The 18,993-nt window shown below is 38.3% G+C and overlaps 1 protein-coding gene across 6 annotated transcripts in view; it reads right to left on the bottom strand.

Moving 5' to 3' along the window:
- Positions 1-554: 554 nt before the first annotated feature.
- The window catches only part of TRIM24 (tripartite motif containing 24), a 95,410-nt gene continuing 76,971 nt past the window's right edge, over positions 555-18,993 (bottom strand). For 2 of the 6 annotated variants that reach the window (XM_066362802.1, XM_066362804.1), the window contains 11 exons: positions 17,766-18,034; positions 13,263-13,436; positions 11,972-12,145; positions 10,223-10,358; positions 8,685-8,757; positions 7,446-7,614; positions 5,966-6,294; positions 5,042-5,174; positions 3,948-4,022; positions 2,355-2,504; positions 555-1,630 (listed from right to left, as the gene is read on the bottom strand). In XM_066362802.1, the coding sequence (XP_066218899.1) occupies positions 1,421-1,630; positions 2,355-2,504; positions 3,948-4,022; positions 5,042-5,174; positions 5,966-6,294; positions 7,446-7,614; positions 8,685-8,757; positions 10,223-10,358; positions 11,972-12,145; positions 13,263-13,436; positions 17,766-18,034 (1,892 nt within the window). In that variant the 3' untranslated portion in view covers positions 555-1,420. The remainder of the gene's footprint in view (positions 1,631-2,354; positions 2,505-3,947; positions 4,023-5,041; positions 5,175-5,965; positions 6,295-7,445; positions 7,615-8,684; positions 8,758-10,222; positions 10,359-11,971; positions 12,146-13,262; positions 13,437-17,765; positions 18,035-18,993) is intronic. The other 4 variants (XM_066362805.1, XM_066362807.1, XM_066362803.1 and 1 more) reach the window with 3 other exon arrangements.

Below are 18,993 nucleotides of genomic sequence, written 5' to 3'. Positions count from 1 at the left end.
AAGGTCACAGGACTTTAATCTTAAAAGCTGTTACTGAAAAATACTTTTAACTACTGTTTCAAAAGATTAATATGTCACTGAACATATCAATACAAGTTCTGGGTATGTCAGAAATTCTGGGTTGGATTGGATGCCTTTAGAAAATTATATATACTTTCTCTTTAGTGCTGCTTCCCTTTGTGATCCTTCTCAAAATATATCTGTATTGCCCTGTTTTAATTCAGGAGACAAATACGGAAAACAAAACTGTTGGTTTCCTTCTCCAATGCTGTACAAGAAATAAATGAATGTCAGTTAAACTAGCTAAGTCTGCCCATTAACAACAGGCTTGTTCTCAGAAGACGTCTTTTGTATCTCTATCAGAAGAATAAAAATGAGATTCAGAATTAAGATCAAAGATTTGATTTGAGGGTCTGACTTTTTAAAATAGGAAATAGATGCTTCAGAGAAAATTAAATGTTCACTGTTAATTCCCTCCAACTGTCTGCTTCCCAATTCCACAATACATTTTCATTTCAAATTATAAAAAGACAGATGAAAACCACAAAAACTAGTCCCTTTCAGAGGAACTTACATTTAATGCCCAATAGGGTATATATTTTTAAAAATCCTCACATCAAATACGGCACACAGCTGTATTTCGTATTTTGGGTGTCCCACTAAAAGCCATACCGCAAACAATGCATCCTGTTATAAAAGGATCACCCACACGGTTAAAACAAACGATAAAACCACACACAGACTTACAGCAAAACCAAATGTGGCCACTTCCTCAGTGGAAGAAATTCGATTAGGAAATGTATGAAAAATGGCCTTGAACTCTGCTATACCAAATACGTTTATAGACAAGAAAAAAAAGTCAAACATTTGTTTTCCTGCTTTTTGTTTAATACAGTTGCCATCTTACGCGATATACTATTAGGTGCCTTCTTAATGGTATCTAATCTACTTTCTCGTTGCACCAGTCGGCATCCTAGGATAGAACTCTTGTTACCATCCATGTTCATTAATTATGGCCCAAATGTTCTTCACTATTTACTGTTTGTAAGGACAGTACAACACCCAACTCATTGTTGGGCCATAATAAATGAGTAGTGGATTTTCTAAAAATGGATTAATGTGTACATCCAAACCACATTAAATTTTCAACAAATTTTCATACAAAGTCTATCTCTTTTCTATAGTAACTATCATTCCAAATTACAGTTCTGAAACCAGAAAGTGGAAACAATGTCTTTTTATTTTGTTGTTGATGCTTCTTTCTTTCTTCCTTTGTCTTTTTCTTACTTAATAAGAGGGTTAAAAGAAATGGGTTATTAATAAAATCAAAGTCTAGTAAACATCAAAAATTTATAGCTCAGAGTGGTCACAAACTCTTCCTGGTAGGGTGTTAAAAGCCGGCACATGCCGACGGAGCTGCTCATTTAAGCAATTGGCGCTCCTCTATGCTTTTGAGGCGCTTCTTCCGGGGCTGTACAAAGTCATCGTCCGAGTCATCACTACATTTATTATCTTCCGATTCATTCCTGAATTCAAGTTTAGGAAACCTTTTCTCTGGATAAAGGTTCTTTAGAAGTTCTTCAAAATAGCTTTCAAGTTTTATACCAGCATTGGCTACTTCTGAATCAGGCTGTAAGATAAAAATAAAAATATGAATCAAAACACAAAGGCCAACATTTTAGACAATAAATAGTAAATTTCTCACATGTTTGTTCCCTTTTAATTTGAGATTAGGAGTAACAGCGGATTATTTTGGGAAAATGTTTATGTAATGTCATTGACAGAAATAATAGTCTGGGGCTAAACAAAGTATAGAGAAGGTGAGACAAAGGTAACTAAAAGGCTTGGGCTCATCTGGATTACTCTAGAAGGGTGTAACAGTGGTAGGACTGGAATACCAAAGAGAGACAAAAAAGATGCCAGAATCTGTATTATTATAACAGGTATTTTTGGAACGAATGAAACATGGAACCAATATGTAGAACAATGAGTAACCAATATGTAGAACAAACCATGAACAAAAGACTCAAGTCTGACAGATACTCAGATAAACTGACCAATGAGAAAAATTAAAAATAAGAGCTACTTAGACCATATCCTTAATTATTTCAAGATCAACATCAAAAAGACTAAAGTATGGAAGTGCTGTATTCTAAGAAATAAAAATGGGAAAGACAAAAAATGCTTCTAGGTTAGATACAGTTATTTTCTAAATTGTTTCCAAGTTGTCAGCTATCATTCCGACAGATTTGAACTTTAGGATAAAGTCATGCTAGCATGAATAATAATTTGTTAATAAGGTATGGGTGACTATTACTTTCAATATTGCTGTTCATCTCCCCTCCCCACCTCACCTCATTGAATTCAGCACAGTTTTGAAAGATCAATCTAAAATCAGCTACAAAATCTTCAGGTTTTGTATACATGAAATAATCTTCTTGTAGTCTTTTCTTGATAGTTGACAAGTCCATTGGATTTTTAATTATTTTGTAATAATCAGGCACCTTTCAAAATAAATGAGATACTATAATATAAATAACTAAATTCCACCTGGTCCTAAATAAATTCTACAAGTGGTAGCATAAAAGTCAGATTGCACTATTTTGTCATTATTGGGAAACCCAAGCAGCAACATTCACATTTTTCTCTCCTAAACTCTCTCTATAATCCTTTTTCACTATTAAACAAAAACCAATTACTAGAAAAAGTATTACTCAATAGAATTTGACATGTTTTTGCTGCACAGTTACTGCAAATCAGGTTTGATCTCCAGCTTGCTACTCAGTTACTTACCTCATTAGACCTCCTCTATCAAGTAGGGATAGTCCTCCCAACCTCAGTTTTTTGTAAACACTGAATGAGATGTTATATATCAAGAAAAAGGGAGCTTTTTTGTTGCTACTGTGTTAGTAATACCAAATGTAACTATAAGCCAAGATCATAAATAACACCAAGTTCTAGGTTAAATTTTAAGTGGATAAAGATTTCACTGGGGCCTGACCTGTGGTGGCGCACTGGATAAAGTGTCAACTTGGAAATGCTGAGGTTGCCGGTTCAAAACCCTGGGCTTGCCTGGTCAAGGCACATATGGGAGTTGATGCTTTCTGCTCCTCCCCCCTTCTCTCTCTCTCTCTCCCTTCTCTATAATGAATAAATAAAATCTTTATAAAAAAAAAAAGATTTCACTGGTTAAAACCCTCTTTTCTTGCCCTGTCTCTTTGGGGCACAAAAGGTCATTCCCCTGAAAGTATTTATTTCCTTTTCTGACCTCAACTTCTCAAATCCTGTTCTCAAGAGAAAAGTTCATTGTTTATCAGCTGAATATATTTAATAAGCTAGTTTCCTTTGACAGTCTTCAATTAAAATTTTAAAATTTATTGAACTTTAGAACTTTTAAAGGAATTTTGGACATCAGAGAAAAAAATGTATTTTGAGTAGTACTTTTAGACTCTAAAATTATGCATTTAAGTCTTATCAAATTTTCACTATAAACCTTTTAGAAGCCAATGGTTAACACACATGCACATGCACCTTCCTCTATGATTTAAGTCTATCTAATATTTGAAGTCTGGACACATAAATCAAAATGTGTACAGAGTATTTTGGGGTCTTAATCTCAAATGGAAAGTTTTTTCCCAAACAGTTTAGGAGACATGTCTAAATCTCCTGGGAAAGAGACAACTGACAGACATCATTACAGAAACTAGTAGGTAAAATACATGAGATGAGAACAATATATGAAAAATGAGCAGAAGTTTTGGTCCAGTTTATAAACATTAAAATATATTTAAGATCAAAGCTTTCCATATGCATGAATAAGCTTTAAGACTACATTGATCTAAGAAACTAACTACTGAAAAATGGTACAGAAACTAGATCCTCATAAATCAAGTTTTAGAAAAATCATTCCAGTGTGTAAAAATGCACAAAATGACATTAATACTTACAGTTAGAGGAACTGGGTCTTGAAAAGCCAGGCTCATTTCATGGCAATAAAGAAATAATAGTAGACGTTCACACTTCTAAGCAAAAAATAAAAAATAAAGTCACAGCTTATTTATTACAATGTCATGGGTCTCAAAGTACCAGAAAAGAGATTAAAACCAGTTGAATACAAGAAAAGTAGTAATACTTGGAGTTTTGATCTCCTTCCCAATCACTTACTGAACTGTACTGTTTAACAATATAGGGTTTATGTGATATATAAAGGCAGTCATGTAATTATAGGGAACAGAAGTAGTATCATAGACACCCATTTGAAGCTCTTTAAAAATAATTTCCCCTTCTCTCTCCAATGTGTGTATAGAATTATTAGCAGCCAATAAAGGAAGAACTCCAAGGTGGAGCCCTTCTCTGGTGTGTCCAGCCCTAAGGCTCCTGTCTGGGGGCGGGGGGCAATCCTGCACCCTGCCACCTCCCTGCTTATGGGCTTCCCGCAGTGAACACCGGAGCACCGCAGAGCGAGTCTGGTCTCTTCTCGCATGACAACTTTCATACTCGTTGTCCTCCTTAATCACTGAGCACAGAGGCTTCTTCAGTAATACAGAAGTGTTGATTTAGTAGGTTTAAATGTTAATTACAGTTCATATTTTAGCTGGTTTTGAGGTATAAACCTAGTACCACTGGGTGAAAGACTGGAATTATTGCCAGGTAAAGTAAATAGAAAACCCGTTTATTAACAATTTCTGGAGAAGAAAACCTGTCTGACATAGAAATAAAAAACAAATTTACTAAAGGTAGACCAAATTTAAGAGCACTGGCCAAATCAAGGATACACGCCTTCTATCTTGTTCAAGGACAGCATTTTAAACTTCTACAAGATGTCTATGTAGCACTGTGATGTTTTTTTAACTAAAAATGTTATAGTCTGCCTTTAAATATATTAGTTAAGATTCCTATACTTTTGTGGAAATAAAGAAGAGTTGATAGAAAACTTGGTTGAATACACACTTCTTTGATGAAAACCAACCCTACATTACATAACGGATCTTACAACAGAAACATTGATGAACATTTAGATTGGAAACGCTCAGAAACTTACCCTTTTATCTATTGGTGTTAATTTACCAAGGCCTTCAGTTTTCTTTTTTTCTGAGTTGTGACTGGGAGCATCACAATCATACTCAACTTCTGGTTTAGATAAGTCTCGGCAGAAAGTGCAGATCCACTCTCCACTGTTGGGGGATAAAGGGTTTGAGTTCCTAATGCATTGTTTCTCTCTTCACCATATGCCTTTCCCACCTCCTCCATGCATGATACAGAATTATTTATTTGGCATGAATTTGATCAGTGAGCATTCACCATATGTCTACTATGTACACAGCACCGTGCTGAGAGCTGAACAGTGGAGGCAATGCGGGCCTAAGTGGGAAATGTAAGTCTAGCCAAGATGGTAAGAAATACATATACAAAACAAGACTTAAACAGACATGTTACGTTCATCTATGGCTGATGCAATGCATCACTGGTATTTACCCCACGATTCAAGAAAAAGAAATGTTCTTGGCACTATTTTGCAACTGTTTGCAATGAAATTTTAAATAGTATAGCTTTTGAAGAACTGAGAGATTAGCTCAATATTTCTTCTTCATCTTCATCATCATCACCATCATCTCAAAGGGACTGTGAGAATTTACTTGAGATATTTGTAAATGTCAATGCCTTCCCAGTCAGATGCAACAGTAGCAGCTGAGCATAAGGGCCATTGTTCTTTATGGCAACCCCTTGTTGTAAAATTGAAGTTCGTTTTTTCTCTTTCATAACAGACCAGGTTTCTGAGAGAAGCACAAGGAATTAGAGGCAGGGTATGGGAAGGAAACCCTACATTATAGGTTTTGGGGTACACACATGTGCCAAGTGGACCTTTAAATTTTTACCAAGGTTTTGTTACAGTAACTGTCAACATTTCTTGCTTTTATTGTTTATAGTGAAAGAATGTGGGGAAGGGAAGCAAGTGTGATCTTACCTTGGAAAATTGGCCAGAGTGGGCACATGGCAAGAAAGATGGAACACTTTGGGACACTTCTCACAGCATAGGAGTTCCCCTCCGTTCTGACAGACTGCACACCAGTCCTCATTGGGGTCCTCCTCTTTCCTCGTCTCTCCAACATGGAGGGGTGACTTCTGGGAGGCGTCTGGCCACTCAGGCTTCCCATTGGAGGAGCTATCCTGCTGCAGTCCGGGCTGGTCTCCTGTGCTATCAGGGGCATCTGATCTTAGCACAGACTCCTCAGACGCAGAGCTCTGACTGCTGTTTAAGAGCAGGGAGGTGAGGATGCTCCTTGGATAGTTGGTCTGCAATGGAAGGAGGCAAGAACACGTATTTCTTAAAGCTGGTATTCTTTATTAGCACTACTGCAATTTAGACCAAAGACTGCTCTCTCGTGGGCACCCGGTCACTTCAAAGGAGTATGTAAATATGCAAGACAACAGAATATATTTACTGCGAACTGCTGAGTCTCTAATGGTAAAGAAGACATGACCTCTATGGAAAGACTCCAACAGAATAGAATACCAGAAGTACAGGGGTGTGAATAAGAGAGGAAAATCCTTTGAATTTGCTGATGGTTACAGAAATGGGAGAATAGGTGGATACTATAGAAGCCAACCATATGAACTGTAAGTACATCTTATTGGTCCTGTTAATTCAAAGTATACATAGACACAGAACATTCCTAGTGTAGATTTTTAAGAAATCATTCATAGAGCCACCAGTAACTTTAAGATAAGTCAAAATTTCATGTTGGAGCCTGGGATGGTGAAAATTTAAAATCACTAAGTCATCCTCACCATCTCCAACAGTGTTATAAAATGCTTTTCAACGCTGTCAAAACCTTTTTCTGCCCTATAGACATTCCTGTGGAGTCTTCTGTTCCCCTATGGGTACAGAGGAGCTGCTGTACTGGGGACTACTCTTCTCTTTGCCTCTTTTCTGTGTCAGATCCCATCTTTGGGCTCTTAAGTCTTCCTCGTTCTTGGTTTATTCTATTTTTGGTGAATCCTATTTTTAAATATCTTGTTGAGCACGAGTACAGGGAAATTAAACTTTTTGTGATCTTGCATATATGTCTAAAAATGTTTATTTAATCTGTACGCACGATTAACAATCTTCTTGCTTATCGTTTTGGAACTTGCAGGCCCTTTCTGTTCAGGTGCTCATGCCTTTTAGCTACATAAAGTTTCCTGATATTATTTCTTTAGCAGTTATCATCCATGTGTTGTACTCTGTTCTCTCTTTCAAATGCCCAACATCCTTATTTGAGACTATTTTTTCAAATTCTTCTCCCTGTTTTCCATCTTTTTGTTTTAATTTACTATTTTTAAACTGTAAGTTGACTACTTTCCTGCTTTGAAAAAAAATTTTTAAACCTTCTGTGAACTGTATAAAAGTTTTTCTCACCCTATCCCCTGAATAGGGATAGCATTGCAATCATTGACATAATTACATTTTGAGGCCTAGATTCTTCATCTGATTCTTGTTTCACTATAACAACAGGAAAATCATAATTTTCAGGTGGCCCACTGTTCTCTTGTTTTATTCGGATTGGCTCCAACATGACCACTGGGACTTTGTGTGTCGAATCCGCTCCTGCTGGTTTGCTGGAAGAGCCAGAGCTGTAAGTAAAAGAGAGAAAGAACAAAATTAAAAAATACCTAAGAATGCTACCTTAAGTATCTCAAAATAAAGTATAATAGTTTTCAGAATAATGCCAAATCTTCACAGCAATGGTAAGTGTTACATCAGTAATTAATAATATGTGACTTAAACGCAACTGCTATATACAAGTTTCACTTATGTGTTAAAAATGTTCTTTATTGTCAACTTCTCTAAATAGTTATACTGTACACCTGAAAAGACATTTAAATAAATTTAATATATGAATTAAAGAAAAATTGTCTTCGATATACAGAGGCTCTAAAATTGGGAAGCTGGACTTAGCCTCTTAGAACTCGCATCTTTTTTAGGCTTTCCCATTGCCCTCTCTAGTCAGTGACAAAGAGAACTCTAGGCTCACATTAATGATGTACTGTCACAAAATGTGAAGACAATTAACCAGAGACATAATTTATTGATGTCCTGCTATTTAAAAGAATGTAGTGAGACAAAAAACTTATACAGACAGTTGCTATGTTCTGATGGGACCAAACCCAACTTTCTCCCTTCAGAGAATGCTTCTTCCCTGTGACGGGAAAGTAAGACCCGGGCTCACTCTCTAGGAGAAATCTGCAGCATAATGAACAGACGACCAAAGCAATAAGTTAAAATAGAATTTCAACAAATGCAAATTTATTTTAAAGCAAAATCAACGTTTGGTCATTAGAAAATTTAGAGAATACTGAAATTAGCATAAAATTATTATTTCTTTTCCCAAAGTTTGTATTTGTGTGTGTGCCCACTTAGTACAGTGTGTTATACTCTCATTTTTCCCTTGCTATTGTGATAAAATCAAACGTCTTATTTTCAACATAAACACAAATATATTTGTATCTTTAAGGCTAAAATAATAACTTACCTAACCCATTAACTTATTAACTTTATATAAAAATTATTAAATTATTTTAACTTAAAAGTAAAAAATTTAAAAAGTGGCTCAAAGTGTGTTGACTACCAAAGCATGTTGAGCACTGGGACAAAAGAAAAGTTAAAGATTTTCTATCGAGAGAATAAGGTTAAGTCAGCTCACCTTCCCCTACTCCCAACGCTGGAGGCACTAGGTGACCGTATTGGTGGGTGTACGCTAGTCATAGTAACAGGTCCTGCAGAGGAGGAAATCATACACATCATAAAAGGAATGAATAATTATGTACTTAATTCCTCTTGAATGTGCTTACGTCGCACTGCATTGAAACTGGAACACATAATGAAAGTATATAAAACGTAAGTAGTTGCTGAACTCCTAGCACAACCTGAGCCCCCTTAGACTAGCAGGGCTGTAGAAACTCAACACTATTGACGTTTTGGGCCAGATAATTCTTTGTTGTATGTGTGTGTGTTTGGGGGGGCTGTTTGTGCATTATAGGATGTTTAGCAGCATCCTTGGCCCTACCAGTTAATAGATATAAGTAGCATCTCTCCATACTTCCCCCTCAGGGGTATAATAATAAAAAATGTCTCCAAACATTGCCAAACGTCCCCTGTGTGAGAGTGACCAAAAGAGGCTCTTGTTGAGGACACTGGTGCCAGTGAAAACTACAGAAGACAATAAAAAGTGGTCAGGGGTGATATAAAAGGAGTCTAAGAAGGAAAGCCACTGGAGACCACTTAACGGAAGACACGGAAACAAACACTCTACCAGGCGGTGCATGTAAAGTACTTTGTTCAGCACCTGGCAAAGAGTCAGAAATGGGTATCAGTTAGCTTTGCCAACATTGCCAAAATGGTTTCCAGAAATGGTTTTGTCAGGTCACACTCCCAACCAGCTACGTATCATAATACTTCACTTATCAATGAGAATTTTCATTTTTTAAAGCTTTGCTAATTCAATAGTTAGAAATTATATCTTGTTTCAATTTTTTAAATGACTACTAGTGTGAATGCTCCAATTTTACTGGCTGTGGGTATTTCCTCTCTAGGGAATTATCTACTTATATCCTCAGTACTCTCATTTATTTGAATAAACTTGTTATATAATCAAATAGTCTCTGAACTATTTTGTCAATAATTTCCTTCCCATTTGAAGTTTGTCTATGTTTTTAATGAGATTTCCTTTTAAGCTGTGTAACTACTGCCTTATGTTTATGTGGCTGGTGAATGACTGAAGAAATTCTCCTCTTTCCTTATTTTGGTCTAAGGCCCCTGTTTAACCATAGTCTCCGGGAGTCCTAGTAGATTGCTTATCTCTTGAAGGAAATGAGCAGGTAGGTTAAAAATCCTGAAACACAAACACCAAACAAACCACCAAAACAGTGATTGTCACTGATAAATTCTGACCTTAGGCAAATTACATCCTAAAAGACACCACATCACAGCAACTTATCAAAGATAAAGTATAATACTAATTTTCTCCTGGGAGTATACAATGCCTATACTTTAAGATATATTGACACTTAAAAGGTACGGAAGTTTAACCTTTGATTTCCACTTTGAAAGTACTGTATATTAATTTTAAATAGTGCCAAATACTCAGACCCTTTTAAATCATCCAACAAAAAAAGGAAGAGGGATTTTTTTTTTATTACAAGCTAGAAAAACAGTCACAAAATCAAAAGAAGCCCACTTTACCTGCAAGGCCTGGCGATGGCACTGATGAATTGGGTGACTGAACAGTTCTGTTTGAGGGTGGTCTTGGCTGGCCATGATCTACACTAGTATCTTTCCTCACAATATTGTCCAGCATAATTGTACTTGAACAGTCAATCTTATATATATAAAAAAAATTGAAATTATTTCATGGTATCCACACCTTGCAAGTTAAAAAGCTACTTTAAATTTATAAGAAAACATTAAGAGTTTATTATCAAGTAATACAACATGAAAATATATCTGGGGTCTGAAGCATATTTTCCCCACAATCATTAAAAAGCTTTTACTCTTTTTTAATGTTTTATGTTAGTAAATATACCAAGGACACACTATTTCAGAAATCAGGTGCCAAGAGAAAGGAATATTATGTGTCATTCACACCCTTAAAATGTAAAGCAAATAATTTTTTAATGCTTCATTTACTTACAAATAACAAAATATAGCCAAAAAAAAAAAAAAAAAGAAACCTGGTGAGAAAAATAGCACAATTTCACATCTTTTGCAAATTCCTTTATCATCTTGCTTAATACCAGCCAACTGGATTCTTCTATCTCCTTTTGCACTAAATGTTTTTTTTTTTGTTTTTTGTTTTTTGTATTTTTCCGAAGCTGGAAACGGGGAGAGACAGTCAGACAGACTCCCGCATGCGCCCGACCGGGATCCACCCGGCATGCCCACCAGGGGGCAATGCTCTGCCCCTCCGGGGTGTCGCTCCGCCACGACCAGAGCCACTCCAGCACCTGGGGCAGAGGCCAAGGAGCCATCCCCAGCGCCCGGGCCATCTTTGCTCCAATGGAGCCTTGGCTGCGGGAGGGGAAGAGAGAGACAGAGAGGAAGGAGGGGGGGGGGTGGAGAAGCAAATGGGCGCTTCTCCTATGTGCCCTGGCTGGGAATCGAACCCGGGTCCCCTGTACGCCAGGCCGACACTCTACTGCTGAGCCAACCGGCCAGGGCCGCACTAAATCTGTTTTGATGTGTGGTTTTGGTCAAGGATATGAAGAAAATCTTGTCTTACAGAGGAGGATCTAGTGGAGCCTCTGAAGGTGTAGAGACAGCTGTGTCCTTGGCCCACACTTTGAGAAGCGAGGCTTTGGTGTACACAAGATAGATGAAGCAAGTCCGTACACACACAGCACACTTCCAGAACACCAACGTCACCTAGTGCATTACGACCACATGGTAGGACAAAACTGACCGCTCACAGATTCCTGCTGTTATATTTCTAAAGGGGCTGAATAACTTCTAAAATAAACACACATAACCTATATCCAACAAAGCCATGCCTTTTACAAAATCCAAGTTCACATACAATTTTTTTTTTAAAGGCTGAATTGTTTAATTTTATTTATTTTTTTACAGAGTGAGTCAGAGAGAGGGATAGACAGGGACAGACAGACAGGAATGGAGAGAGATGAGAAGCATCAATCATTAGTTTTTCATTGCACGTTGCAACACCCTAGTTGTTCATTGATTGCTTTCTCATATGTGCCTTGACCACGGGCCTTCAGCAGACCGAGTAACCCCTTGCTGGAGCCAGAGACGTTGGGTTCAAGTTGGTGGGCTTTTTTGCTCAAACCAGATGAGCCCGCAGTCAAGCTGGCGACCTCGGGGTCTCGAACCTGGGTCCTCTGCATCCCAGTCTGACGCTCTATCCACTGCGCCATTGCCTGGTCAGGCTACATACAATTTTTGAAACAGATTCTTATTATAAATTTTCTGTTTACTTACATCTGGAAGAGAAGGGAGATTATAAGTCCCTCCCACTGGTGAACTCAAATCAATCATAGGTGAACCAAATGTCTTTCCATCGTATCCCGCGGCGCTGGTGATGGTGGGGCTGGACGGAGTGGAGGACGTGCTATTGGCCGTCGACGGTGGGGCCTGCCCACTGCTGATCTGCCACTACAGTGGAAAGAAATAGAGGCCAAGACATCAAATGTCTGCCTAATCCCTGTTCCAGACACAAAACAAAGTAGAAGGCATATTCTATTTGAATTTAATTGTGATTTCAATGGAAAAGGGAGAGGGCACAGGTATATGTAACTTTCAATAACCCTGTCCAAAGATAAAAAGCACTGGTTTGTACCAGAAGACGGCAGTTAGTATACCCCAGATAACCACAGAACCAATCTTAGAAAGCTTACACATACTGAAAAAGAAATATAAGAACATGCACAGCAACCTCCAGATTAAAGATGGAAGGCTGAAAACATACATTTCTTCTGTCCCTACCTGATATATCTGAAACTGACAGTTCAAAGGCCTTGGCCCTGGTTGGGTGGATCAGTGGATAGAGTATCATACAGTGTGCAGAAGTCATAAGTTCAATCCCTGGTCAGGGCACGTATGAAAAGCAACCAATGAGAGCACAGCTAAGTGGAACAATGAGTTGATGCTTCTCTCTCTCTCTCCCTCCACCCCTTAAATCAATGAAAATAATTTAAAAAGGCATTGACTCATAAAGACAAAGGAGAAGACAGAAACCACATTTTGGAAGCTGGAAAGCAGATGGATAAATAGCAAATTACTTCATTTGATAAAGCTGGAACCTACGCTGGTGGTGGAGGAAACAGTAGCTCTTACCTGCCTGAGCAAACCAGTCAGGGTGCTCTTTTTTTTTTGTGGCAGACAGAGTCAGAGATAGGGACAGACAGACAGGAAGGGAGAGAGATGAGAAACATCAATTCTTTGTTGTGGTTCCTTAGCTGTCCATCAATTGATTTCTCATATGTGCCTTGACCGGGGGACTATAGCAGACCGAGTGACCCCTTGCTCAAGCCAGCAAACTTGGGCTCAAGCTGGTGAGCCTTGCTCAAAGCCGATTAGCTGCGCTCAAGCTGGTGACCTTGGGGTCGAACCTGGGTTCTCTGTGTCCCAGTCCGAAGCTTTATCCACTGTGCCACCACCTGGTCAAACCAGGGTGCTCTTGCTGTTCATAATTGTTACTTTATCTATAAATCCAATGTCATCTCGAAGTAGAGAGCAGAGTAAGCAACTGAGGAAAAGTGAATATATATACCTGTTTAATGGCCTGTTGAGCCAAGAAAGCCATCTGCAGGGGGTTGGGCTTTACTGGCTGCCGTGGTATATTCTGGGTTGGTGGGTATCTCAGCTGTTGAGGATGAGGAGGAAGAACTGGTCCATTGGGTTTGGGGCTGTGATTTTGAAAATTTATCAAACGTGGAGGGGGCTGCTGAAAAAAAGAAGTTAAAGCAAGCCATTGACAATCATATCCTGAAAGAGAAATTAGAGAGAATTCTGTTTTATAACTTTTCCAGAAAGACTGCAACTGTGCCACAGATAAATCATTTATTAATATTTACAACAAGAGTACAGGGAAAGGAGACAGCCTTCCGGAATGTGTAGAAGCAATTTAAAGAAAAGGAGTTTTAATAAAACTCCTCTTGGTCAAGGGGATTCCAATTGTAAGTAGGTTATACCAGGATTGGGCCTAAGGCACGTGGAGAAGTAGGGAAAACTTGTCTTTAGTAGTATCTTTCTAAGTCCCTGATGATTATCTTTTGCAAAGAATTATCTTCTTCAAACTTTGCAAATAATGTGGTGATAAAATAATAATTGCTAATATTTATGTATTACATGCCAGGTACTGCTTTAAGTGTTTTATGTGTTAACTCATTTAATCTTTACAACAATCCTGTGAGGTATGGAGAATTTAAGCAACTTGTCAAAGATTTACATAGTATGGAACAGAGCTGAGATATGAATTCAAGAACTTGGGCTCCAACGTCTGCACTTTTAACCAATAAATCATTAATAATGAAAACAGTTGATATTAAGTAACATTTAAAAAGAAATGAGTTTTAGGTCTTCCTGAAAAAAAGTATACGCCAGTCATGTGATCAGCGTTTGACATGTGTTATCTCATTATTACCCTCCCTCATAGTGCAGGTTAGGACACTAAAAATTAGAAAGCTGAAATAAACTTGAAAAAGCCACACAGTTTTTCTCTAAACCTAGTTAGCCGCAGCATTACCAGAATGCGTTCAGGTGTTTAGCTGGGGGTTAAGATACTGACTACAGCTTAGCAGATGAGTTTCCCCAAAAGAAAACAGATTTGAAAGGAAATGCTTCAAGGGTAACATGGGTTGATAACAGGATAGGGCAAGGGCTGGGAATGTAGGCTTGCTCTGCTCATAAAAGCTAGCCCTGGAAACTGAAACCAGTGTTCTAGAAAAAGGTAATCTTATATGTCAGTTTCATCTTGACTATCCAATTCTCTATCTCTATGGTTGGCAACTTAATGCAAATACTTACTTTCAGGCTATTTTAACTGTTTAAGAATTAACTATTAATTCCCACAGTCACGAGAAGACAATAAATGTGGAATTTATGAAGCTGAAGCAATACCTTAAACTTTGACACTGTGAGGGCATATAGCTATAAAGCATATGCCCCTATCTTCGTTTTCTTCTCCAATTTCTGGAATATACTTTTCTTTCCTGGGTAATAAACAGTGCTCCTCTCTCCCTCTCTTTCAAGTTAGCACTGGTCACTCTCAGTTAACTTTCAAGAGTGGCTAGTAATTGTAACAGAACCAATGAAAAGTAGATTTAAATACTGTTTCAATACCAAGGGAAATTTTGTGGGTAGATAATAGAAAAATAAAGAAAATGTCAAAACTTTACGGAAGTAAAAAACCTGAAGTGATACCACTGATGATTCTTCTACTAAAGTTTTGTGATTTGAAGGGTTTTATATCATAAAAACACAAACAGAAAATAGTTGGGGAATTATTGTGAAAAGCTTTCAAATTTATAATATTTTAAAAGTGGAAAAGCACCCAAAATAATGCATAAGGGAGAATCAAGGTGCTTGTAGAAGCTTCCTAGCCCACTACCATGCCCGCACCCAGACCCATACTGGCTCCGTGGGAGGAGACACCGAGGCCACAGTAACAGATTGTGTGAGAAACCCGTTAGGAATAGCTGCTGACCTCCAGCCTAGTAGGATGGGAGGTGATTTCACTGCCTCTTCTAAATTGCGAGAATTGACTGAGTTAATTTCTAACAGCCCTGTGACAGAGAAAGCAAGCTGAACAAATAAGGTTAGGAACTAGTTGTGAGCATTAAAAAAAAGTCAATATACCAGATACAGAAGAAAAAAAAGGGAAACAGAGGAATAGAAATCTTAAGGAAATGGACATATCATCATTATCCTCATCTTCATTCTAAGTACCTTCATTATCACAGATTTTGATTTTATTCTAGGTCAGTCATTCCCAACTATGTAAAACCATGAAGGATAACAGATGTCCATCTAACATCCATCCATCGTTTGGGGAAATTAACATATACAAGTAAATGAAAACATTTCCACAGCAGTAAACCTCAGGATCAAGAACCATGCTTAGGAATTATGTAAAAAATAACATACATGACAGTGCTAGCAAACTTAGATCTGTCCACTGGAGTATAATAGAGTGCTGTTTATTGCTAAATAGAGAGGCACAATGTCCACCAAGTTTGTACCTCAATGTCATGTAACTGTATTCAACCTATCACCCAACTTTCTTTTAGTTTATTGGGGTGACACTGGTTAAATTTTACAAGTTTCAACCCAACTGTTTAACCATACAAAGTACATGGTTAATCTTCAGAGGAAGAAGAAACGGAGCTATCATGTAAGTGACTTTTAGAAGCAGTCCTTTGAATTTACCTGAACCCTATGAACAGATGCAGAGTACAATCTGAACATACCCACAAAGCCAGGGGCACACATGCACCTGCTTACAGACAGTCATTTCCCCACATATGTACGCAAATAAACTGCTAGAAAACCACGAATGTAGGTTGGCAGGGCAGCATAAAAATTTACAGAAGACTGTAACTTGGTAAGTGAAAAATGTATGAGTGAATGTTTGGCAGAGGGCAGCTTAAAATGAAAGATGAGAGTGTCAAAGAAGGTTCAGGACTCATTGAGAGTCCAGAGAAAAAGAACAAATGTATGAGGTAATGACCAAAAGATGCAAAAATTACTTTCTCAGTGAGAAAATGAGGTTGTATAATAGAGATTGTATATTATATATGTAGGTTATGTAGAAGTAAAACCTAGAGAGAAAAAATAAAATCTAAAGCAAACTTCTGAGATCAACAAGCCAAAGGCTCAAAGGTCACTTCTGTCTTGTCATTGTTTATATAAATAACTATTTATGGGAACATGGCCAAGTCACATAGGATCTATTAACTGCCTCGGTCCCTCACTTCTTACTGAAAAGACACTTTATCCTTTTCAGGGTAATAAACTATTAAAGAAAAACCACTTTACCATCTTTGAGACACTTAAGATAAATATTAATCATGCAAATGCTGAGCACTAGGAACTCAACAAGTTATTATTGTCTCTCTCGATCCTCTTCCCCGTTCCCGACTTTACAGTCTTATCTATACTGTCACTGCTGTCTACAGAGCCAGGAACACAATTACTCTTCAGTCCCTACAGAGCAAAATTCTTTTCTCATGGAACACTCACCAAAGACATCTTACATTGCTGGTTACTTTAAAAAACCTGGGTTACAACAAAGTCTGAGAGGAATAATCAATTGGGTATACTAATATTCCCTTGGATCTGACATGCCTCTCTAATCAAATTGTTGGAAGCCATTAACCTCACATTGCCTCAGGCTTTCAAAGAAGCAATTTAACAGAATCAGGATCTACATATGCCCACAACTTTTACTCAAGCTTAAAGTAAGAGTCCTATGAAGACCATTTCTATGTTTTGTGAAATTACTACAAAAATACTATTATGCCTTTTAACTGCTTTTTCATGAAGACCCACATTATACATTCCTCTTAGTGCTAGTAAATGTTTCTCCTCTAATTAACTGGTATGTTTCCTTTATAGGACATAGTATGGATATTTGAATGAATTAAACTTTATACTCCTTACTAAACCTTACTGAGCAGGTTGATTAAACTATTTAACAAAATATATAAATATTTTATCTTAAAAATCAGATTAAAAGCCAACTATTTCATAAATAGTGACAATAAGGATGGTTCATGGACTACTCACTCAGAAATCAAGTTTGAAAAGGTATATTTCTAATGAACCACATCTCTGCCCTTTTCTATTTCATTTCACCCTAGTTTCCAAGTTGCAATGTGGTTTTTTAAACATTGTACTACAGAGAAGATGTACTTAATATGAGTATCGGTCATTCTAAATCACTAAGAAAGGAATTAGGAGTTACGCATACATAACTTTTCCCATTAATTACAGGCACGGACTATTTATATTTAGGAATGCAATAATTTATCCTGTTATAAGATTAAGACCATGAAGAGAAGATGAAAATCGATGTACCAGTTAAATAAACCATTAATTCTTTTTTTCAGAAGGGCTAAAATCTAGGAGTTAAATCAGGGATCCTCAATGCAATACATTTTTATAAATTCATATATTTAAATCATGGATGATGGTGTCTTGGTTATTTGAAGAGCCGCTGAACACAATTGTACTACAATGATCTAAGTTAGGACAGGCCTGCTTCCAAATTTACCTGATGAGAGATGGAAGGTTGCTGGATGGGCCCCTGCATTCTAGGGTTTGGTAAACCCACAGGTGCTGGCCTCCGTTGCACCTGTTGCCTCTGAGCCATTACCTGTTGCTGCATATGCTGGAGTCGTAACTGAGCTAGGCTGATCTGTGTTGGAAACTTGGATAACTGGTTTGAAGATAAGCCACCTTGTGGCTGCGAATTCTGTTCCAAGACAGGACTCTGCTTAGGCATTTGTGGTTGACTCTCTTTATCTTCGATTACTAAAGAACCTAATTAAAGAGAAAAGGTTAAGTTCTAAAGTTTTTCTGGTAGGGAAATACCACATTTTGTAAGATTGGTCTTGCTGAACTTCTGAATGCCATGGAGCTTTTCCACTTGGGTACCCTTTACACTCTTAAAACTAAAATGCCCCAAAGAGCTTCTGTTAATGGGGGTGCCAACCAAATTTACCATATTAGAAACTAAAAATGAGAATTAAAAAAAAAATTTTTACTCACTAATCCATTTAAAACAATAACCCATAATAACGCACTTTTATGAAAAACATAACTTAAAGAAAAACAGTGAGGCATAGGCACTGTTTTATATACAGTGTGTCCATAAAGTCATGGTGCACTTTTGACTGGTCACAGGAAAGCAACAAAAGATGACAGAGGCCCTGGCCGGCTGGCTCAGCGGTAGAGCATCAGCCTGGCGTGCGGGGGACCCGGGTTCGATTCCCGGCCAGGGCACATAGGAGACGCGCCCATTTGCTTCTCCACCTCCCCCCCCCCCTTCCTCTCTGCCTCTCTCTTCCCCTCCCGCAGCCAAGGCTCCATTGGAGCAAAGATGGCCCAGGCGCTGGGGATGGCTCCTTGGCCTCTGCCCCAGGCGCTAGAGTGGCTCTGGTCGCGGCAAAGCGACGCCCCGAAGGGGCAGAGCATCGCCCCCTGGTGGGCAGAGCGTCGCCCCTGGTGGGCGTGCCGGGTGGATCCCGGTCGGGCGCATGCGGGAGTCTGTCTGACTGTCTCCCCGTTTCCAGCTTCAGAAAAATACAAAAAGATGACAGAAATGTGAAATCTGCACCAAATAAAAGGAAAACCCTCCCAGTTTCTGTAGGATGATGTGGCAGCATGTGTGTCTGCACAGATGATGATGTAACACCGTGTATACAGCGGAGCAGCCCACGGCCATGCCAGTCGAGATGTGGATGGTACAGAGGGAAGTTCAGTGTGTTCTGCAGCTCGCT

This window comes from Saccopteryx leptura, chromosome 2 (genome assembly GCF_036850995.1).
Source record: "Saccopteryx leptura isolate mSacLep1 chromosome 2, mSacLep1_pri_phased_curated, whole genome shotgun sequence".
Taxonomy (NCBI): domain Eukaryota; kingdom Metazoa; phylum Chordata; class Mammalia; order Chiroptera; family Emballonuridae; genus Saccopteryx; species Saccopteryx leptura.
Note: the sequence above shows the minus strand (reverse complement) of the source record. Positions and strands in the feature narration are given on the sequence as shown.